General features: G+C 43.9%; 2 protein-coding genes across 2 annotated transcripts in view; one reads left to right on the top strand and one right to left on the bottom strand.

The window, feature by feature from the left end:
* The window catches only part of LOC125464850 (uncharacterized), a 114,021-nt gene that overhangs the window by 48,786 nt on the left and 45,625 nt on the right, over positions 1-19,610 (bottom strand). The window lies entirely within an intron of this gene.
* LOC125464851 (nuclear GTPase SLIP-GC-like) overlaps positions 3,772-19,610 on the top strand; it is a 105,497-nt gene continuing 89,658 nt past the window's right edge. The window contains 1 exon segment of the mRNA XM_059654230.1: positions 3,772-3,960. Within this exon segment, the coding sequence (XP_059510213.1) occupies positions 3,772-3,960 (189 nt within the window).

Here is a 19,610-nt window from a genome sequence, read left to right as displayed (position 1 = left end):
TCTGCTCAGCAGTGAAGGCGAGATAACAAAGTGTGGAGCTGGATAAACACAGTAGGCCAAGTAGCATCTTAGGAATAAGGTAGGTGAGCTTGCAGCATGGATAGGTACCTGGGATTTCAATTTTGTGGCCATTTCGGAGTCATGGATAGAGCAGGGTCAGGAATGGATGTTGCAGGTTCCAGGGTTTAGATCTTTCATTAAGGTCAGGGAAGGTGGTAAAAGAGGGGGAGGTGTGACTTTGTTAGTCAAGGACTTTATAACAGTGGCTGAAAGAACTTTTGATGAGGATACGTCTACTGACGTGGGAAGGGCTGATGTCAGAAACAGGAGAGGAGAGGCCACTTTGCTGGGAGTTTTTTATAGGCCTCTGCAAAGTTCCAGGGATGTGGAGGAGAGGATTGGCAAAACTATTCTGGGCAGGAATGAAAGGAACAGGGTGGTCATTATGGGAGACTTTAACTTCCCCAATATTGACTGGAAATGTGATAACTCCAGTACGTCGGATGGTTCAGTTTTTGTCCAATGTGTGCATGAGGGTTTCCCGACTCAGTATGTCGAAGGGCCGACAAGAGGGGAGGCCACACTGGATCTGGTACTTGGTAGTGAACCAGGCCAGGTGTTTGATTTAGTAGTAGGTGAGCACTTTGGAGAGAATGACCATAATTCAGTTATGTTTACTTTAGCGATGGAAAGGGATAGGAACATGCCACGGGGCAAGAGTTATAGATGGGGGAAGGGCAATTATAATGTAATTAGCAACACTTAGGAGGCATAGAATGGGTTAGCAAAATGCAGGGAATGGGGACAGTCGAAATGTGGAGCTGGTTTAAGGAACAGATATTGCTTGTCCTTGATAGGTATGTCCCTGTCAGACAGGGAGGAAGCGACAAGGTAAGGGAACTGTGGTTTACGAAAGAAATTGTATCTCTTTTTAAGTGGAAGAGGGAGGCTTATGTGATGATGAGACGAGATGGTTCAGACGAGGCGATGGAGAGTTACAGATTAGCTACGAAGGATTTAAAGAGAGAGTTAAGAAGAGCAAGGAGGGTCATGAGCAGACATTAGCAGGTAGAATAAAGGAGAACCCTAAAACTTTCTATCGGTATGTGAGGAATAAGAGGACGACTAGGGTAGGAATAGGGCCAGTCAAAGACAGAAGTGGGAAGTTGTGTGTGGACTCAGTGGAGATTGGAGAGGTGCTAAATGATTATTTCTCATCTGCTTTCACTGAGGAACAGGAGACTATTGTAGAGGAGACAACTGAGTTACGGGCTATTAGAATTGAAAGGATTAAGGTTAGTAAGGAGGAGGTGTTATCAATTCTAGAATGTGTGAAGATAGATAAATCCCCTGGACCTGATGGGATTTTTCTGAGGATTGTTTGGGAAGCTAGGGAGGAGGTGGCAGAGCCTTTGGCCTTGATCTTTGAGACCTCATTGTCTACAGGTTTAGTACCAGAGGACTGGAGGATTGAAAATGTTGTGCCCTTGTTCGAGAAGAGCAGTAGGGATGGCCCAGGTAATTATAGACCTGTGAGCCTTACATCTGTTGTCGGAAAAGTTTTGGAAAGGATTATGAGAGATAGGATTTATAATCATATCACAAGCAACAATTTGATTGGAGACAGTCAGCATGGATTCGTCAAGGGCAGGTCGTGTCTCACAAACCTCATTGAGTTTTTTGAGAAGGTGTCCAAGCATGTGGATGAGGGAAGGACAGTTGACATGGTGTACATGGACTTCAGTCAAGCCTTTGATAAGGTTCCACGTGGTAGGCTATTGGAGAAAATACAGAGGTATGGGATTGAGGGAGATTTAGCAGTCTGGATTAGAAACTGGCTTTCTGTAAAAAGGCAACGAGTGGTGGTTAATGGAAACTATTCAGCCTGGAGTCCGGTTACTAGTGGTGTGCCTCAAGAATCTGTTTTGGGACCACTGCTGTTTGTCATTTTTATAAATGTCTTGGATACAGGCATAGGTGGATGGGTTAGTAAGTTTGCAGATGACACTAAAGTCGGTGGACAGTGTGGAAGAATGTTGCAGGGAGACTTGGATAAACTGCAGAATTGGGCTGGAAGGTGGCAAATGGAGTTTAATATGGATAAATGTGAGGTGATTCACTTTGGGAGGAATAATAGGAAGGCAGAATACCAGGTCGAAGGAAAGATTCTTGGTAGTGTGGATGTGCAGAGGGATCTTGGTGTCTGTGTACATAGATCCCTGAACGTTGCTACCCAGGTTGATAGTGCTGTTAAGAAGGCTTACGGTGTTTTAGGTTTTATTGGTAGAGGGGTTGAGTTCCGGAGCCTTGATGCCATGCTGCAACTGTACAAAACGCTAGTGCGGCCTCATTTGAAATATTGCCTGCAGTTCTGGTCGCCCCATTACAGGAAGGATGTGGAAGCATTGGAAAAGGTGCAGAGGAGATTTACCAGGATGTTGCCTGGTCTGGAGCACAGGCCCTATGAAGAAAGGCTGAGGGACTTGGGTCTGTTCTCATTGGAGAGAAGGAGGCTAAGAGGGAATTTAATAGAGACATACAAGATGATCAGAGGATTAGATGGCGTGGACAGTGAGAGTCTTTTTCCGAGGATGGTGACTTCAGCTTGTACAAGGGGGCATTGCTACAAATTGAGGGGTGATAGATTTAAGACAGATGTCAGAGGCAGGTTCTTTACTCAGAGAGTGGTAAGGGCGTGGAACATCCTGCCTTCCAATTTAGTTAACTCAGCCACATTAGAGGCATTTAAACAGTCCTTGGATAAGCATATGGATGCTGACGGGATAGTGTAGGGGGAGGGACTTAGATTCGTTCACAGGTCAGCACAACATTGAGGGCCGAAGGGCCTGTTCTGCGCTGTATTGTTCTATGTTAGGAGCACAAAAGCTGACGTTTTGTGCCTGGACCCTTCTTCAGAAAAGGGGGATGGGGAGAAGGTTCTGAAATAAATAGGGAGAGAGGGGGAGGCAGATCGAAGATGGATAAAGGAGAAGATAGGTGCCGAGGAGACAGACAAGTTAAAGGGGCAGGGATGAAGCCTGTAGAGGTGTGTGTAGGTGGGGAGGTAGGGAGGGGATAGGTCAGTTTGGGGAGGACGGACAGGTCAAGGGGGCGGAATGACGTTAGTAGGTAGGAAATGGAGGCGCGGCTTGAGGTGGGAGGAGAGGATAAGTAAGAGGAAGAGCAGGTTAGGGAGGCAGGTCGAGCTGGGCTGGTTTTGGGATGCAGTGGGGGGAGGGGAGATTTTGAAGCTTGCGAAATCCACATTGATACCATTCGGCTGCAAGTTTCCCAAGCGGAATATGAGTTGCTGTTCCTGCAACCTTCGGGTGGCATTGTTGTGGCACTGCAGGAGGCCCGAAATGTCAGCTTTTGTGCTCCTAAGATGCTGCTTGGCCTGCGGTGTTCATCCAGCTCCATACATTGTTATCTTGGATTCTCCAGCATTTGCAGTTCCCATTATCTCTCTCAACAATGAAGGCCTTTGGTCCAGGAGGTTTGGTGGTATGACCTTCGGGACACTTTTGTCTAGATGGGCCAGACATGCTGAGATATGATTTGCCAGAGGAAAAGGAACCTTCCACAGCTGCAGCTTCCATGATTAAGATGTGAGCATGCTGGGTGTTAGTGAATGGTCTGGTCACCTCTGGAGTGTCTACTAAGAGGCATCTGTGGTTACTCCTTTGGTTGGGTGTCTACTAGCACCACCCTGTCTCCTTGTGAAGAAGGGGCATCTGGAGTGCTTGCCAGGTTCCCTATTACTGTGTCACCATGCCTTCAGTCCTGAAGATCAGTGGCTGGGGCGATGGAGCACATGTACAATGTGCCTCTCCAACAGACCCTGAAGGTGCTGGTCCTGACTATCAACGGCAGCCACCAGTCTGTTCATGGAAGCAGCTAGACACTTGCATGGCTCACTGCACTGCTGCAGCTCTGGACAGTGAAGGCCATGCATCTCAGGTACCCATCTGCCTGTCCTTTCCTTCCTCTGCGTATGTGAGAAGTCCCTGATTGCAGATACCAGAGAATCCTCGTTTGCCTGGGACAGAGCAGGTTTCTTATCTCAAACAGTTTGAGTGCCAGTGGCCTGGGGCATTTCTTCTTCAGCCAGCTGCACCTTTAATTCCAATACTAGTTTTGAAGAATTGTTCAGCAGGGTATTAATAGATTGTCTGAGGCTCCTAGCTCAGGTCTGAGAACCAGTATCTTCAAACAATAATGTATGACTCCACAAGATTCCCACTTTTGGAACAATTATTGCAAAAAGTAGCAGCAGAAAATTGGTTGCAGAAGTTTAATTTTTGCAAGATATGGATTACCTAAGGAAATATAATCAGCTCAAGGATCAAAGTTTACATCACAAGTATGTAAAGAATTGCTGACTATTTGGCGAAAAAGCAATTTATGTCTTCTGATCACAACAATCTAAAAGTGCACTGGAAAGATGGCATCAAATCTTAAACACCACAATTAGAGCTGATTGGCGAAATGTTGCCAGGGTTGGAGGGTTTGAGAGGCTGAATGGACTGGGGCTATTTTTCCATTGGAAGCGAAGGGGTAACCTTACACTGGTTTATAAAATCATGAGGGGATGAATAGGGTAAATAGATAAGGCCCTTCCCACAGGATGGGGGAGTCCAAAATTAGAGGGCATAGGCTTAAGGTGAGAGAGGAAAGATTTAAAAGGGACCTAAGGGGCAGCTTTTTCATTCAGAGGCTGGTGCGTGTATGGAATAAGCTGCCAGAAGAAGTGGTGGAGGCTGGTAGATTTACAACATTTAGTGGCATCTGGATGGGTACATGAATAGGAAGGGCTCAGGATGATATGGACCAAATACTGGCAAATAGGACTAGATTTATTCAGGGTATTGACTTGGCATGAATGAGTTGGACCAAAGTGTCTGTTTGCATGCTGCATATCTCTGACTCTGTCCTGACTGTCATTACTGATGTTCCTAATGAGTCTGCAGGATTTAGCCATTATGAAATAATGCATGAATATGGGGTAAAAGGACCACTCAAAAGACTTCAAGAAAAATTGATAAACCAAAGCTCAGAAATGATGATTACCCTATATATTGAAATTCTGATTAGCAGTGACAAAAGTATTTGAGTTGGCAAACAAAAAACTTGAAGGCTGCTCAAAAGAAAATTAAAAATAGAACAAATAAATAGGCCACAGTTTGATATTTGTGGCAGGAAACAGTGTGTTAGTTTTGTTCAGAGATAGTAGGAACTGTTCATGCTGGAGAATCTGAGATAACAAGGTGTAGAGTTGGATGAACACAGCAGGCCAAGCAGCATCAGAAGAGCAGGAAAGCTGACGTTTTGGGCCTAGACCCTTCTTCAAAAATGCTAGACACGAAACGTCAGCTTTCCTGCTCCTCTGATGCTGCTTGGTCAGCTGTGTTCCTCCAGCTCTACACCTTGTTATCTCTGTGCTAGTTTTGTTATCTTCTTTGGGGGACTATTAAAAGGAAGATTCACTGGTTCTTATCAAATATGAAGACTCTCAATAATATAAATTGCTTATAGAGAATGCTAATCAAGAGAAACGATCAGCAAGTGTGTCACTGGGCATTGTTGTCAAATGAAGGGGTCTGGGTGTGTAGGTGCATAGTTTCTTAGAAGTGGCATCACAGGTAGACAGGGTGGTGAAGAAGGCATTTGGCGCACTTGCTTTCATTGGTCAGAGCATTGAGTACAGGAGCTGGGACATTGTGTTGCAGCTGATTGGGACATTGGTGGGGCCACGTTTGGAGTGTTGCATACAGTTCTGGTTGTCCTGCAAAAGGAAGGACGTTATTAAGCTGGAAAAGGTTAAAAAAAATTTTACAAGGGCTCGAGTTAGAAGTTGAGGCCTGATAAGCTGGGACTTTTTTCACAGGAATGTAGAAGCCTAAGGGGTGACCTTAGTGATGTTTATAAAATCATGAGGGGCATAGATAAGATAAATAGCCGAGGTCCTTTTTCTAAGGTAGAGATTTAAGGTGAAAGGTGAAAAAGGACTTGAGAGACAACTTTTTTACACAGATGGTGGTGCGTATATAGAATAAGCTGCCAGGGGCAACATTTAAAAGACATTTGGACACATACACATATAGGAAAGGTTTAGAGGGATGTGGGCCAAATGCAGGCAAATGGGACTGATTCAGTTTAGGAAATCTGATCGATGAATTGGGCTGATGGGTCTGTATATTCTATGACTGTATGTTAATACGTTGAAAAGATATTGACAATTATGCTCACGGTATTGGAAAAGAAGATGAGAAGTATATACATCAGACCAATTGGAGAATGAATCAGAAATGGAAAAATCAGAAGTTGACCCTCCAATTATCACATTGGAAAACACAGAGGTATCTAAAATATCAGGTAGCAGCATATTTTATCTGCCATAACACGATCAATATGGCTTACGAAGGCTATAACTAAATTAGAAACACTTGGTTTTAGCTGTTCATAATTTTAATGTGGGGGACATGTTGCCTATAAAGTAACACATACACAGACTCAATCCTGAGAAATTAGCTCAAGTGAGGTAAGAGATTAAGTTCATGATAGACATTGACATTATTGAACAGAGTCATAGCAGCTGAAGCTCACCCATAATGGTGCTGCTGAAACTGGATTTTTCACAGATTTTTATTGATTATGCAAAGTCAATGTGATCACAAAAGCAAAATCATGTACTGTTTCTAGATTAGAGGATTGTGTTTAATGGATTGGAACTGCACAAATTGCCACAAAACCTGACTTGCTAAAGGATATTAGCAATTTCTGTTAACTGGAAGAGCAAGAGATATCAGCTTTTGTGGCACTTTGTCAATGAAAAGTCATGCCATTAGGAATGAAAAAGATGCACTTTCAACATTTCAAAACTTAACTAATAAAGTAATCGACAAACTGTATAATTGCATTGCGGTGATTAAGTTGTTTTTAGCTACACCTGAGAACGGCATTTACACTATTGAATGAATTGTTTGATTGGCTACAAAAAGCTAATTGGTGATAAATTTGACTTAGAGTGAGTTTGCCAAGGCCAAGGTAAATAATTTGGGCCATGCTGTGGGAGAAGTCAAGTAACACCTAGAGAACCAAAAGTATAAGCTATTTAGGATTTTCCCATGCCTAGGACAAAATGTGGAATATTACATTATGTTGGCCTGAGTGGTAATGTTGCAAGTTTGTTATGAACTTCAGCACAGTTGTTGCGCCTTTAATAAAGTTGTTGGAAAGAAAAGCAGAAAATTTGAATGGGTGCAAAAGTGCCAAAGTACGTTTTAAACTTTGAAGGCTGTGCAGACAACCATTCTAATTTCAGCCATGGTATCAGAGATAATTGGAACTGAGAACAGCATTTACACTATTGAATGAATTGTTTGATTGGCTACAAAAAGCTAATTTGACTAAGAGTGAGCTTGCCAAGGCCAAGGTAAATAGTTTGGGCCATGCTGTGGGAGAAGTCAAAACTCTGCTCGGTTCGCAATAAACAACTGCACCTCCCAGTTGTGAACCATTTCCACTCCCCCTCCCATTCTTTAGATGACATGTCCATCATGGGCCTCCTGCAGTACCACAATGATGCCACCTGAAGATTGCAGGAACAGCAACTCATATTCCGCTTGGGAACCGTGTAGCCCAATGGTATCAATGTGGACTTCACAAGCTTCAAAATCTCCTCTTCCCCCCACTGCATCACAAAACCAGCCCAGCTTGTCCCCGCCTCCCTAACCTGTTCTTCCTCTCACCCATCCCTTCCTCCCACCTCAAGCCACACCTCCATTTCCTACCTACTAACCTCACCCCGCCTCCTTGACCTGTCTGTCTTCCCTGGACTGACCTATCCCCTCCCTACCTCCCCACCTATACTTTCCTCTCCACCTATCTTCTTTTCTCTCTATCTTCGGTCTGCCTCCCCCTCTCTCCCTATTTATTCCAGAACCCTCTCCCCATACCCCTCTCTGATGAAGGGTCTAGGCCCGAAACGTCAGCTTTTGTGCTCCTGAGATGCTGCTTGGCCTGCTGTGTTCATCCAGCTCCACACTTTGCTATCTCAGCCATGGTATGTTGTGATAATCCAAGCAAATTGACTGTTGATGCCAGCGAGATCGGTGTGGGGGCCGTTTTACTGCAACATGATGAGATAGGGATTGAACAGCCTGACTCTGCATCATATTGAAATCTATATCAGCAACAAAAATGAAAATGTTATTCATTCATACCAGAATCCTGTAATTTTGTTATAAAAGTTCTGGGACAAGAACTTATGATTACTTTGGAGTTAAATTCTCCCAACAGTCCAATTTGAAAATTGTTCACGTGCTTGTAAAAGACAACATTATCCTGGACATTTTATTGGGAGGATATGTGAAGGACTCTGAGTGCTGAGGTGTCTGTGGCATTGTATAAAATGTGGTTACTGTGTAACTCACTGGATTTTTCCTATCAGTGGGTTACTAATGCTTACTATGATAGAGCATTTATGTCAAGAACATCTTTTATAAGTGACAAAAATACCTCTCCAAGACACATTTTCATTCTTTGTTGGGTGAAGGTGTGTGATTTATGTATATTTTAATTCTTTTTAGAAATGTTGATATTTGAGATTTTAAATAGAGATGTTTTTTTTCCTGTGTATCCAAAAGGCTTATTGATTAAACTGCAAGTCCTGGTGTAGCCATGGCGATTTGCTTTAAAACACTTGATAGAGAGGTAGCTGTCAATCTATTTTTGTGTGCTTTGAAAAGATTACAACCAAGCAAGGCTAAGATTATACGTCAGGGTTTCTGTTAGAGATTTCTGGACTTTTTTAAGTTAGATAAAACACCTGAAAATAAAGCATCTTTAAAACTTTCAGTTTGGGGCAGTTGAGCAGAGGTCTTTGGGTGAAGATGTATATGTAAAGCAATGCTCTTGAAAGAGAAAACAGGCAGTAAAAATAGATTATCTTAGACAAGGAGCTTAGTAATAGTTTTAGACCAGAAATGATTGAATAAAACCTTGAAGATGTTATTTGAAGCTCAGACCATTCCTAACTAGAAAGTGAAGCCAAAGAAATGAAATCAATCAAGGTGTTCATGAAAGAGATTCTTCTCTAATGTGAAAACTGTACAAGAGGCGTTTTTGGGTGTGTATAAAATTGTTTCGGGATTAATGGGATTATACTTTATTATTTGTTTCAAAATCTCTAAATCAGTGTTGTGTGTAAATAGTTTGGGATATTCTATTTTAATTTAATTTCTTGCATGAAATAAACTTCTGTTTTATTGTTAAAACTAAATCTGCAACGTTACTTTTGTTTATGTCTCAGTGACAGACCGCCTAAGTAAAATACAAAAAACCTATGATCCATCAAGTAAAGTTTCAGTCTAGGTCTGACTTATCCTGTAATAACTTCAGTTGAGCTTGTAACAGGAGTTTAAAACTTAGAACACTGTTCATTTGCTGATATAACAAGGTATGGAGCTGGATGAATACAGCAGGACAGGCAGCATTAGAGGAGCCAGAAAGGTGACGTTTTGGGTCTGGACCCTTCTTCAGAACTATCTCTGTTTATTTGCTGCCTGACTTGCTTTGTGTTTTCAATGAGTTTGCAATGAACCAAAAGCGTGTACCCATTTCCCTGATTCAGTACAATACTGTGTTCTTCTGCTGGACCACATCAAACAGATGTTCACCTGTGCATCTGCTAATGTGGTATACTGTGTCCACTATTCCAGATGTGACCTCCTCTACATTGGGGAAACCAACCAGAGGCTTGGACACTGCTTTGTGGAACACCTACGCTCATCTTGTGACAAATGACTACACCTCCCAGTTGCGAAACACTTCAACTCCCCCTCCCACTCCTTGGACGACATGTCCATCCTGGGCTGCCTCCAATGCCACAATTTTGCCACCTGAAGGTTGCAGGAACAGCATCTCATATTTCACTTGGGAACCCTGCAGGCCAATGGTATCAATGTGGACTTCACAAGCTCCAAAATCTCCCCTCCCCCTACTGCATCCCAAAAACAGCCTAGCTTGTCCATGCCTTCCTAACCTGTCCATCCTTTCTCCCACTAACCCACTCCTCCCACCTCAAACCCCACCTCCACCTCCTACCTACCAGCCTCATCCCCACCGACTCGACCTATCCGTCTTCCCTGGACTGACCAAATCCCACCCTAACTCCCCACCTACACTCACCTTTACTGGCTCCATCCCCACCTCTTTGACCTATCCGTCTCCTCTCCACATAGCTTCTCCTCTATCCAACTTCCATCCACCTCCCCCTTTTTCTCCATTTATTTCAGAATCCCCTTCCCCTCCCCAATTCTGAAGAAGGTTCCAAATCTGAAACGTCAGCTTTCCTGCTCCTCTGATGCTGCTTGGCCTGCTTTGTTCATCCAGCTCTATACCTTGTTATCTCAGATTCTCCAGCATTGGCAGTTCCTACAATCTCTGAACTGCCTTGCTGCCAGGATTCAACTTTTCTGCTTTGTCACTTCATGATTAACGTTGTTTGTTTCGATATGCAATGACCATCTCCAACTTTCTGCTGGAGCTGCTGAGCATAAAAATTGGTTCTCAATGCATGGCTGTGGCTGGATCTTCTTTTTCTTAGGCAGTCCTTTAGAACTATGGATGACTTTCTTTCACTCTTGATTTGTGGGTCCTGTAGTGACTAAGCCTTCCATGCTGGATCCACAAATCCTGACACAGGTGGGGCAACTGTTGTTTTGTGAAGTGGGTGGATGGGCTGCTCAGGTTTCTACATACTCCTTTTTTTGCACTTGCCTTCAAACTGTAAGTGTGTGAGATGCTGGAAACTGTTGGCTTCTTCACACGTGCATATTCTCTAGTTTGTGTGGCTTTGGGCAAGAGATACTCAACTGCACACTACTGTTATATTAGTCCCTGGAATGAAATCCTACTTCTCCTGGATACAAGTCCTCTTCTATATTGCTTTTTGTGCTTCAGTGTGGTTTCCAAACACTATGTTTATATTTTGACCTTGGTGTTTTGTTTCCATAGTTTGAAATTTTCACTCCTCACACAGCAACGGGATTTTGGAATAAAAGTAAAAATGTTGGAACTGTTAAGCAGGTCAGCGTTAATGCTTCAGATTGAGATGACTTTTCATCAGCATTGAAGAGACATTGAGATGTATGAAGCTTTTAGCCAGTGAAAGAAGGAAGAGTTGGAGGAACAGGGACAGTTTGTCATAAGGTGAAGGACAGGAGATGTTAAATTACAAATTACTTGTAGCACATGAATGAAAGGGAGTGGTATGTGAGATGTAAAGTGTATGATAGCAAAAGTAAGAGCCAAAGGGATCCAAGGATATTTGACAAATTAGACCCACAATTGGCTGTGTGGCAGGAAGGAGAGGGTGATGTTTGAGGCATGTTTTTCTGACTGGAAGTCCATATCCAGTAGGATCCCACAGGGGTCAGTGTTGGAGCCCTTACTGTTTATGGTTCATATAAATGATTTGGATTTGAGTACAAAAGAGTTGATCTGTAAATTTGTGAATGATACAAAAATTGGATTGGTCACTACTGAGGACGATAGCCTTAGATTACAGGAGGACATAGGTGGGCTAGTCAGGTGGGCTGATCAGTGGCAAATGGAATTCAATCTGGATAAATGTGAGGTGATGCACTTGGACAGGATAAACATGGCAAAGGAATACATGATGAACAGTTGGACCCTGGGAAGCAATAAGGATCAAAGGGAGCTTGATGTGCATGTACACCTGTTCCCTACAGTATTAGGACGGGTATATAAAGTGATTAAAAATTAATTTGGTATACTTGCCATTATTAAGCAAGGCATGGAGTTGTGTTGGAATTGTATAAAATGTTAGCTAGGCCACAGCTAGAGCATTGTGCGCAGTTCTAGAACGTGCATTATCAGATGTATGTGATAGCAGTGGAGAAGGTGCAGAGGAGATTCACCAGACTGTTGCTTGGATTGGAGAGTTTCACTTGTGAAGAGAGATTGGGCAGACTGGCGTTGTTTTTCTTAGAGCAGAGGGAATATGATTGAGGTGTACAAAATTATGAGGGGCATAGACAGGGTAGACAGAAGCAACTTTTCTGCTTGATGGAGGTATCAATGACCAGAAGGCAGAGAATTAAGGTAACAGCTAGGAGGTTTAGAGGAGATATGTTGAAACCCCTTTTCATTCAGAGGGTGGTAAGAATCTGAACTCACTGTCTGTAAGGATGGTAGAGTTAGAGTTAGGGTTAGAACCGGTTTGGTTTGTGTTTGAGACTGGGACTGGCTTAGTTTTGGATAAAAACCAAAAGAACTGTGGATGCTGTAAATCAGAGACAAAAATAGAAATTACTGGGAAAGCTCAACAGGTCTGGTAGCATCTGTGTGCAGAGGTCAGAGTTAATGTTTGGGATTGGGTTCAGGTTCTGAAGAAGGGTCACTTGATCCGAAATGTTAATTCTGATTTCTCTCCATAGATGCTGCCAGACCTTTTGAGCTTTTCCAGCAATTTCTATTATTGTGACTGGTTTAGTTCTGGATCGAGACCAGGACTAGTTTGGTTTAGGATTAAGATCGGGATTTGTTTGTTTTGGGATTTAGCGTGGGACTGGGTTAGTTCAGATTTGAGACCAGGACTGGTTTGGGATTGGGATAAGGATTGTTTTTTCTTAGGATTCAGACCAGAACTGTTCTGGTTTGTAATAGAGACCAGGATTGGTTTGGGATTTAGTCTTGGGTTGGTTTGGTTTGAAACTGAGACCGGTACTGACTTTTTTCTGTATTGAGATTGGAACTGATTTGGTTTAGGATTGCAACCAAGATTGGATGGTTCGAGGTTGATATTGAAACTTGTTTTGTTCGGGATTGAGACCGGGACTGGTTTGATTTTGGGATTTTGACTGGAACCCATTTGAGACCTGGATTGGTTTGTTGCAGGATTGATACAGTAATAGTTTGATTCTGGACTGAGACTAGAACTGGTTTGGTTTGGTTTTGAGAATGCGATTTGTTTGCTTTGGGATTGAGACAGATCCTGCTTCTGTATTCAGGCTGAGTTTACTTTCTTGGTACTGAGACAGTGACTGATTGGTTTCCAACTGAGACTGGGAATGCTTTGGGAATGAGCCTGGTATGGTTTGTTTCAGGATTGAGTCTGGGAATAGATTGGTTCAGGATTGAGTTCAGGATTGATTTATTTCAGGATTGAGGCAGGTTCTGATTAGGGATTGGGTTCGGGATTGGTTTGCTTTGATATTGAGACTGATACGGGATTTATTCAGGAATGAAATTAGGACTGGTTTGGTTCGTGATTGAAAATGGGAGTGGTTTACTTTGGTATTGAGAGTGGGACTGATTTATGTTTGATTCTGCAACTGGTTTATCATGGAGTTGATGAGGAACAGGTTCAGGATTGAGACCAGAACTGTTTAGAGATTGAGACCAGGATTGAGACTGAGACAGGTCTGGTTTTAAACTAAGATAGGGACTGATTTGACTTGGGATTGTGACTGGGACTAGCTTGGTTTGTAATTGAGACTGGAAATGGATTAAGATCAAGATTGGGACTGATTTGGTCTGGGTTTGAGACTGGGATTGGTTTAATTTGGGATTGTGACTGGGAATGGTTTGGGATTGAGACTGGAATTGGTTTGGTTCAAATTTCAGACCAATACTGATTTGTTGTGGAATTGAGACTGGGCCTGATTCAGGATTGGGATCGGTGTTTGTTTGCTTTGGGATTGATAGTGGTTATGGATTGTGTTTTGAGACCAGGACTGCTTTAGGATTGAGACCAGGATTTCTTTGGTTTGGGATTAAGCCTGGCAATGGTTTGTTTCTGGATTGAGACCGGGAATGGTGTTGTTTGGGTTTGAGACTGGGAGTAGTTCGGGATTGAGACTGGGAGTGTTTTGGTTAGGGATTGAGTCCAAGACTGTTTGAGGCTTGAATCTGGGACAAATTTGGTTTGGGATTGGGGCCAGAATTCATATGTCTTGGAATTGAGATCGGGAACAGTTCAGGATTGAGTCTGGGACTGTATTGATTTGAGATTGGGATTGGGAGTGGCTCTGGAGTGAGACCAGAATTGATTTGGTTTGAGTTTGAGATCAAGCCTGTTGAGTTTGGGACTGGGACCAGGGCTGGTTCAGGTTTGGGGCCGAGATTGGTTTGATTTAGCATTGAGACTGGGATTGGTTCGGGGTTGAGACCAGGATTGGTTTCTTTTGGGATCAGGATTGTATAGGTTCAGGATTAAGCCGGGGACTAGTTTGCTTTGCAGTTTAGACCAGGATCTGTTTGAAAGTGAGACTGGAATTAGTTTGGTTTGAAATTGAGATCTGGGCTGGTTCGGGATTGAGAATGGTATTGATTTGGTCTGGGATTGAGACCAGGACTAGTTTAGTATGGGATTAAGTTCAGGACACAGTCTGAAACTGATTTGCTTTGGAAATGAGTTTGCCACTGGTGGTTTGGGATTAAGACCAGGTTAAGATCATGTGTTAAAACCGGGATTGCTTCTGGATTGAAACCTGGATTGGTTTGATTCAGGATTGAGTGGGTGACTGGTTTGTTCTGATTGTTTTGGGAGTGAGATTTGAATTGGTTTTGTTCGGATTGAGCCTGGGACCAGTTTAGGTCCAGCAGAGAGCTGCGACAACGCTGATTGGTTGGGTGAAAATTTGTATCGGTGCAGTCACTACTGCCAGAAGGAGCAGCTCAACAAGACCTGAGTTCAAAAGAAAGATAACAAAGTGTGAAGCTGGATGAACACAGCAGGCCAAGCAGCATCATAGGAGCACAAAAGCTGACGTTTCGGGCACAGACCCTTCATCAGACCCTCTCTGATGAAGGGTCTAGGCCCGAAACGTCAACTTTTGTGCTGTTAAGATGCTGCTTGGCCTGCTGTGTTCATCCAGCTTCACACTTTTTTATCTTGGATTCTCCAGCATCTACAGTTCCCATTATCTCTGAGTTCACATGAAGACAAGTGTCCAACAGACGGCTGCAATGATGCTGATTGGTGGTTGGTATGAAAGGTTGCATTGGTGCAGTCACCATTACCAAACAGTGGTTTGTGAGGGAGGTTTAATTGGCAAGCAGTAACTAATGGGGTGCCACAGGGACCAATGTTGGGATCCCAGCTATTCACAACATATATTAATGATTTGGGTGGGGAAACAAAATGTAACATCTCCAAACTTCCAAGTTGGGTGGGAGGGTGAAATGTGATGAGGATGCAGAGATCCTTCAGCATGACGTGGACAGTTTGGGTGAGTTGGCAAATTAGATGCAGTATAATTTGGATAAATGTGAGGTTATTCACTTTGGAAGCAAAAAACAAGAAGGCAGATTACTACTTGAATGGCTGTAAATTGGGAGAGGGGAGTGTGCAGTGGACCTGGGTGTCCTTGTGCACCAGTCACTGAAGATAAGCATGTAGGTGCAGTAAGCGATAAAGAAGGATCATGATTGGTTGGTCTTCATTGCGAAAGGTTGAGTACAGGAGTGGGGATGTGTTGTTGCAGTTATACAGGGCCTTGGCGAAGCCATACCTAGACTATTGCGTGTAGTTTTGGTCTCCTTTTCTGAGGAAGAATGCTCTTGCTCTCTCTCGAGTGCAGTGAACATTTACGAGGCTGATTCCGGGAATTATAGGACTGAAGTATGAGGAGAGATTGACTAGGTTAGGAATGGTTTTGCTGGAGTTCAGATGAAGGAGGGGGGAATCTAATACAGACTTAGAAAATTCTAACAGGACTACACAGGGTAGGTGCAGGGAGAATATTCCTGATGGTGGGTGTGTCCAGAACCAGAGGTCACAGTCTGAGGATTCGGGGTAGACCATTTAGGATGGAGATGAGGAGACATTTCTTTACCCAAACCGTGGTGACCCTGTGGAAATTGTTACCACAGGAAGTTATTCTTGCCAAAATATTGCATGTATTCAAGAGGTGGCTAGATGTAGCATTTGGGGCTAATGGGATTAAAGGTATGGGAGAAAGCAAGATTAGGCTTTTGGGTCGAACAATTACCCGTGATCATGATGAATGGCAGAGCAAGATTGAAAGGTCGAATGGCCTCCTCCTGCTCCTATCTTCTATGTTTCTATGTTTGACATCGGGATTGATTTTATTCTGGACTGAAACTGGGATGGTTTGGTTCAATATGGAAACAGGGACTGGTTTGGGGTTGAGAGTAGAATTGATTTTATTCAGTCATGAAACTGGGAGTGATTCGACGTTTGTCTGTGACTGGTTCAGTTTGAATTGACATCAGGACTGATTTGATTTGGTATTTAGACAAAGAGTGGTTAGTTTGGGATTGTGATCTGGATAGGTTTAATTCAGGATTGTGTCCAGAACTGGTTTGGCCTGAGATTGAAACAAAAACAGAAATTGCTGGAAAGGCTCAGTAGGTCTGTCAGCATCTGCAAAGAGAAATCAGACTTATTGTTTCAGGTCTGGTGACCCTTCCTTGGAACTGATGGTAGCTAGGAAAATTGTATCAGTGATAATGGGAACTGCAGATGCTGGAGAATCCAAGATAACAAAGTGTGGAGCTGGATGAACACAGCAGGCCAAGCAGCATCTCAGGAGCACAAAAGCTGACGTTTCGGGCCTAGACCCTTCATCAGAGAGGGGGATGGGGAGAGGGAACTGGAATAAATAGGGAGAGAGGGGGAGGCGGACCGAAGATGGAGAGAAAACAAGATAGGTAGAGAGGAGAGTATAGGTGAGGAGGAAGGGAGGGGATAGGTTAGTCCAGGGAAGATGGACAGGTCAAGGAGGCGGGATGAGGTGGTAGGTAGGAAATGGAGCTCGGAAAATGATTGTTTATATGCAGAAGTTAGGGTGGAGGGAGGAGGTTAGGAGTAAATGATAGGTGAGGATACAGCTCAAAAGAGGGAGAAGAACAGTTGGACAGACAAGGAGTGGATAATAATCTGACTAGAAGGCTGAATAGCTGTTAATAGAGTCTGTTAGTGGCTGACAATATGTAGTGTGTAATGGCAGATGATGTGATAATAAGGCCTGGTATATGGTATAGGGGTCTAGGACATGGGAGAGTTCAAGGCCAAAAATGATTGAACTTGATATTGAGTCTAGAGGGTTGCAGCAACCCCAAGCGGTAAATGAGGTATCGTTCTTCCTGCTTGTGCTGAGTTTAACTGGAACACTGCAGCAAGCCTGAGAAGAGATGTTGGCCAAGGAACAAGGTGTTGTGTTAAAGACTGTGACCTTCCAGTTGGCTGCCACTTTATTGTGGGCAGAACGTAGATGTTCTGCGAATCAGTCACCCAGTCTATGCTTTGTTTTGCCCATGTAGAGGAGATCACATCGTGAGTGATGAATGCAGTAGGCGAGACTGTGAGAAGTGCAGGTAAAGTTGTGCTTCGTCTGGGAGGTATGTTTTGCCCCTTGGACACTGAGGAGGGAAGAGCTAAGTGTTACACCTTTGGCAGTTGCAGGGGAATCAGCCATGGTGCTGTGGGGAGCGGTTGGAGTAAAGAAAGAGGGGACCAGGGCGTCCCAGACAGAACGGTCCCTGTGGAAGGCCATTAAGGTGGCGGGGTGGAGGGGAATATATGTCTCTAGTAGTGGCATCTTACTGGAGGTGGAAATGGCGGATGATGATCTTATAGATGTGGATGCTGATGGGTTGGTAAGTAAGGACAAGGCAGTGATGTTGTTGTTAGAAGAAAGAGAATGAGTGAGGGCAGAAATATGGGAGATGTGTCAGACCAGTTGATGGCCCTGTTGATAATGGTGCTCGGTTGAGGAAGAAGGTGCACATTTTGGAGGCTCCCTTTTGAAGTTGGCCTCACCAGAACATCAGCAACCAAGACGGAGGAGCTGGGAGAATGAAATAGAGACTTTACAGGAAGCAGGGTGCGAGGATATATAGATGAACACAGCGGGCCAAGCAGCACCAGAGGAGCAGGAAAGCTTGACATTTCGGGTCAGGACCCTTCTTCAAAAATGGGGGAGGGGAAGGGGATTCTGAAATAAATAGGGATTTGGGGGAGGCGGATAGAAAATGGGTAAAGGAGAAGATAGGGTGAGAGGAGACAGACATGTCAAAGAGGCGGAGTTAGAGCCGGTGAAGGTAAATGTAGTTGGGGAGTTGGGGGGATAGGTCAGTCCAAGGAGGACGGACACATCAGGGGGACGGGATGAGGTTAGGGTAGGGAATGGGGTTGGGAGGAATGGTTAGGGAGGCGGGGTTAGGGAGGCTGGTTTCGGCATGTGGTCGAGGGAGGGGAGATTTTGAAGCTTGTGAAATCCACATTGATACCCTTGGGTTGCAGAGGTCCCAAGCAAAATATGAGATGCTGTTCCTGCATCCTTCGAGTGGCATCATTGTGGCAATGCAGGAGGCCCAGGATGGACATGTCGTATGGGGGTTGGGGGGGAATTGAAATGGTTCGCGACTGGGAGGTGTAGTTGTTTGTGGCGAACAGAGTGTAGGTGTTCTGCAAAGCAGTCCCCAAGCCTCCATTTGGTTTCCCCGATGTAGAAGAGGCCACAACGGGAACAGCGGATAGAGTATATAACATTGACAGATATCCAGGTGAACATCTGTTTGATGTGAAAAGTCTTCCTTGGGCCTGGGATGGGGGCGAGCGGGGAGGTATGGGGCGGGTGTAGCACTTGCTTCGGTTGCAGGGAAAAGTGGGGCTGGAGGGGAGTGTGGAGTGGACAAGGGAGTCAGGGAGAGAGTAGTCCCTCTCTCCGCAATGTGCCTGCACTTCAAAATACTCCAATCAAGCCTAGCCCAGCTCAGAGCCTCCCTCTCCCAGACCTGCAAAGGACCTCTCCTGTTTTTTATCCTTCGAAGGATCCACAACCTGAACTCTCAATCATTTCGGGTCTGGTGACCCTTCCTCAGAACATCCTTCACAGATGCTGCCAGACCTGTTGAGCTTTTCCAGCAACTTTGTTTTTGTTCCTGATTTACAGTATCCACAGTTTTTTTCTGGTTTTTACTTTACCTGTACTTCCCAGAATCTAGTCTACCTCATTCACTGTTCACAATGTGGTCTCCTCTACATTGGGTAAATGAAGCATGGACTGAGTGACCGCTTTGCAGAACATCTATGTTCTGCCCACAATAAAGACGGTGATCTTCTAGTTGCCTGCCATTTTAACGCACCACCCTCTTCTCTGGCCAACATCTCTGTCTCAGGCTTGTTGCAGTGCTACTTTAAAAGACACGGTTGACTTATTTAAAGAAAACCAATACATTGTCATTCCTTCAATTACTCTTCTGTGAAAGGAACATTTCATTTAAGTACATAGTATTTTATAAAACAGATTTATTCTACAACCACTTGGTTGTCAATCAAACTGCTCAGTTAAAGACAGCCCACTGTGACAATGTCAGACCATAATAAGCCATGCAGTGTAAATCCTTTAATGGTAATTCTCAGGCTCATCTCAATATAAGGACATAAGAACATAAGAACTAGGAGCAGAAGTAGGCTGTACGATCTTCGAGCCCTCTCCACCATTCAATAAGATCATGGCTGATCTTTTCTTGGACTCAGATCCACTTACCTACATTCTCACTGTATTCCCTAATTCCTTTTGTGTTAAAAAAAAATCTACCTTAGCTTTAAA

This window comes from Stegostoma tigrinum, chromosome 24 (genome assembly GCF_030684315.1).
Source record: "Stegostoma tigrinum isolate sSteTig4 chromosome 24, sSteTig4.hap1, whole genome shotgun sequence".
Lineage (NCBI taxonomy): Eukaryota > Metazoa > Chordata > Chondrichthyes > Orectolobiformes > Stegostomatidae > Stegostoma > Stegostoma tigrinum.
The sequence above is the reverse complement of the archived record's forward strand: the minus strand, read 5'-3'. Positions and strand labels throughout refer to the sequence as shown.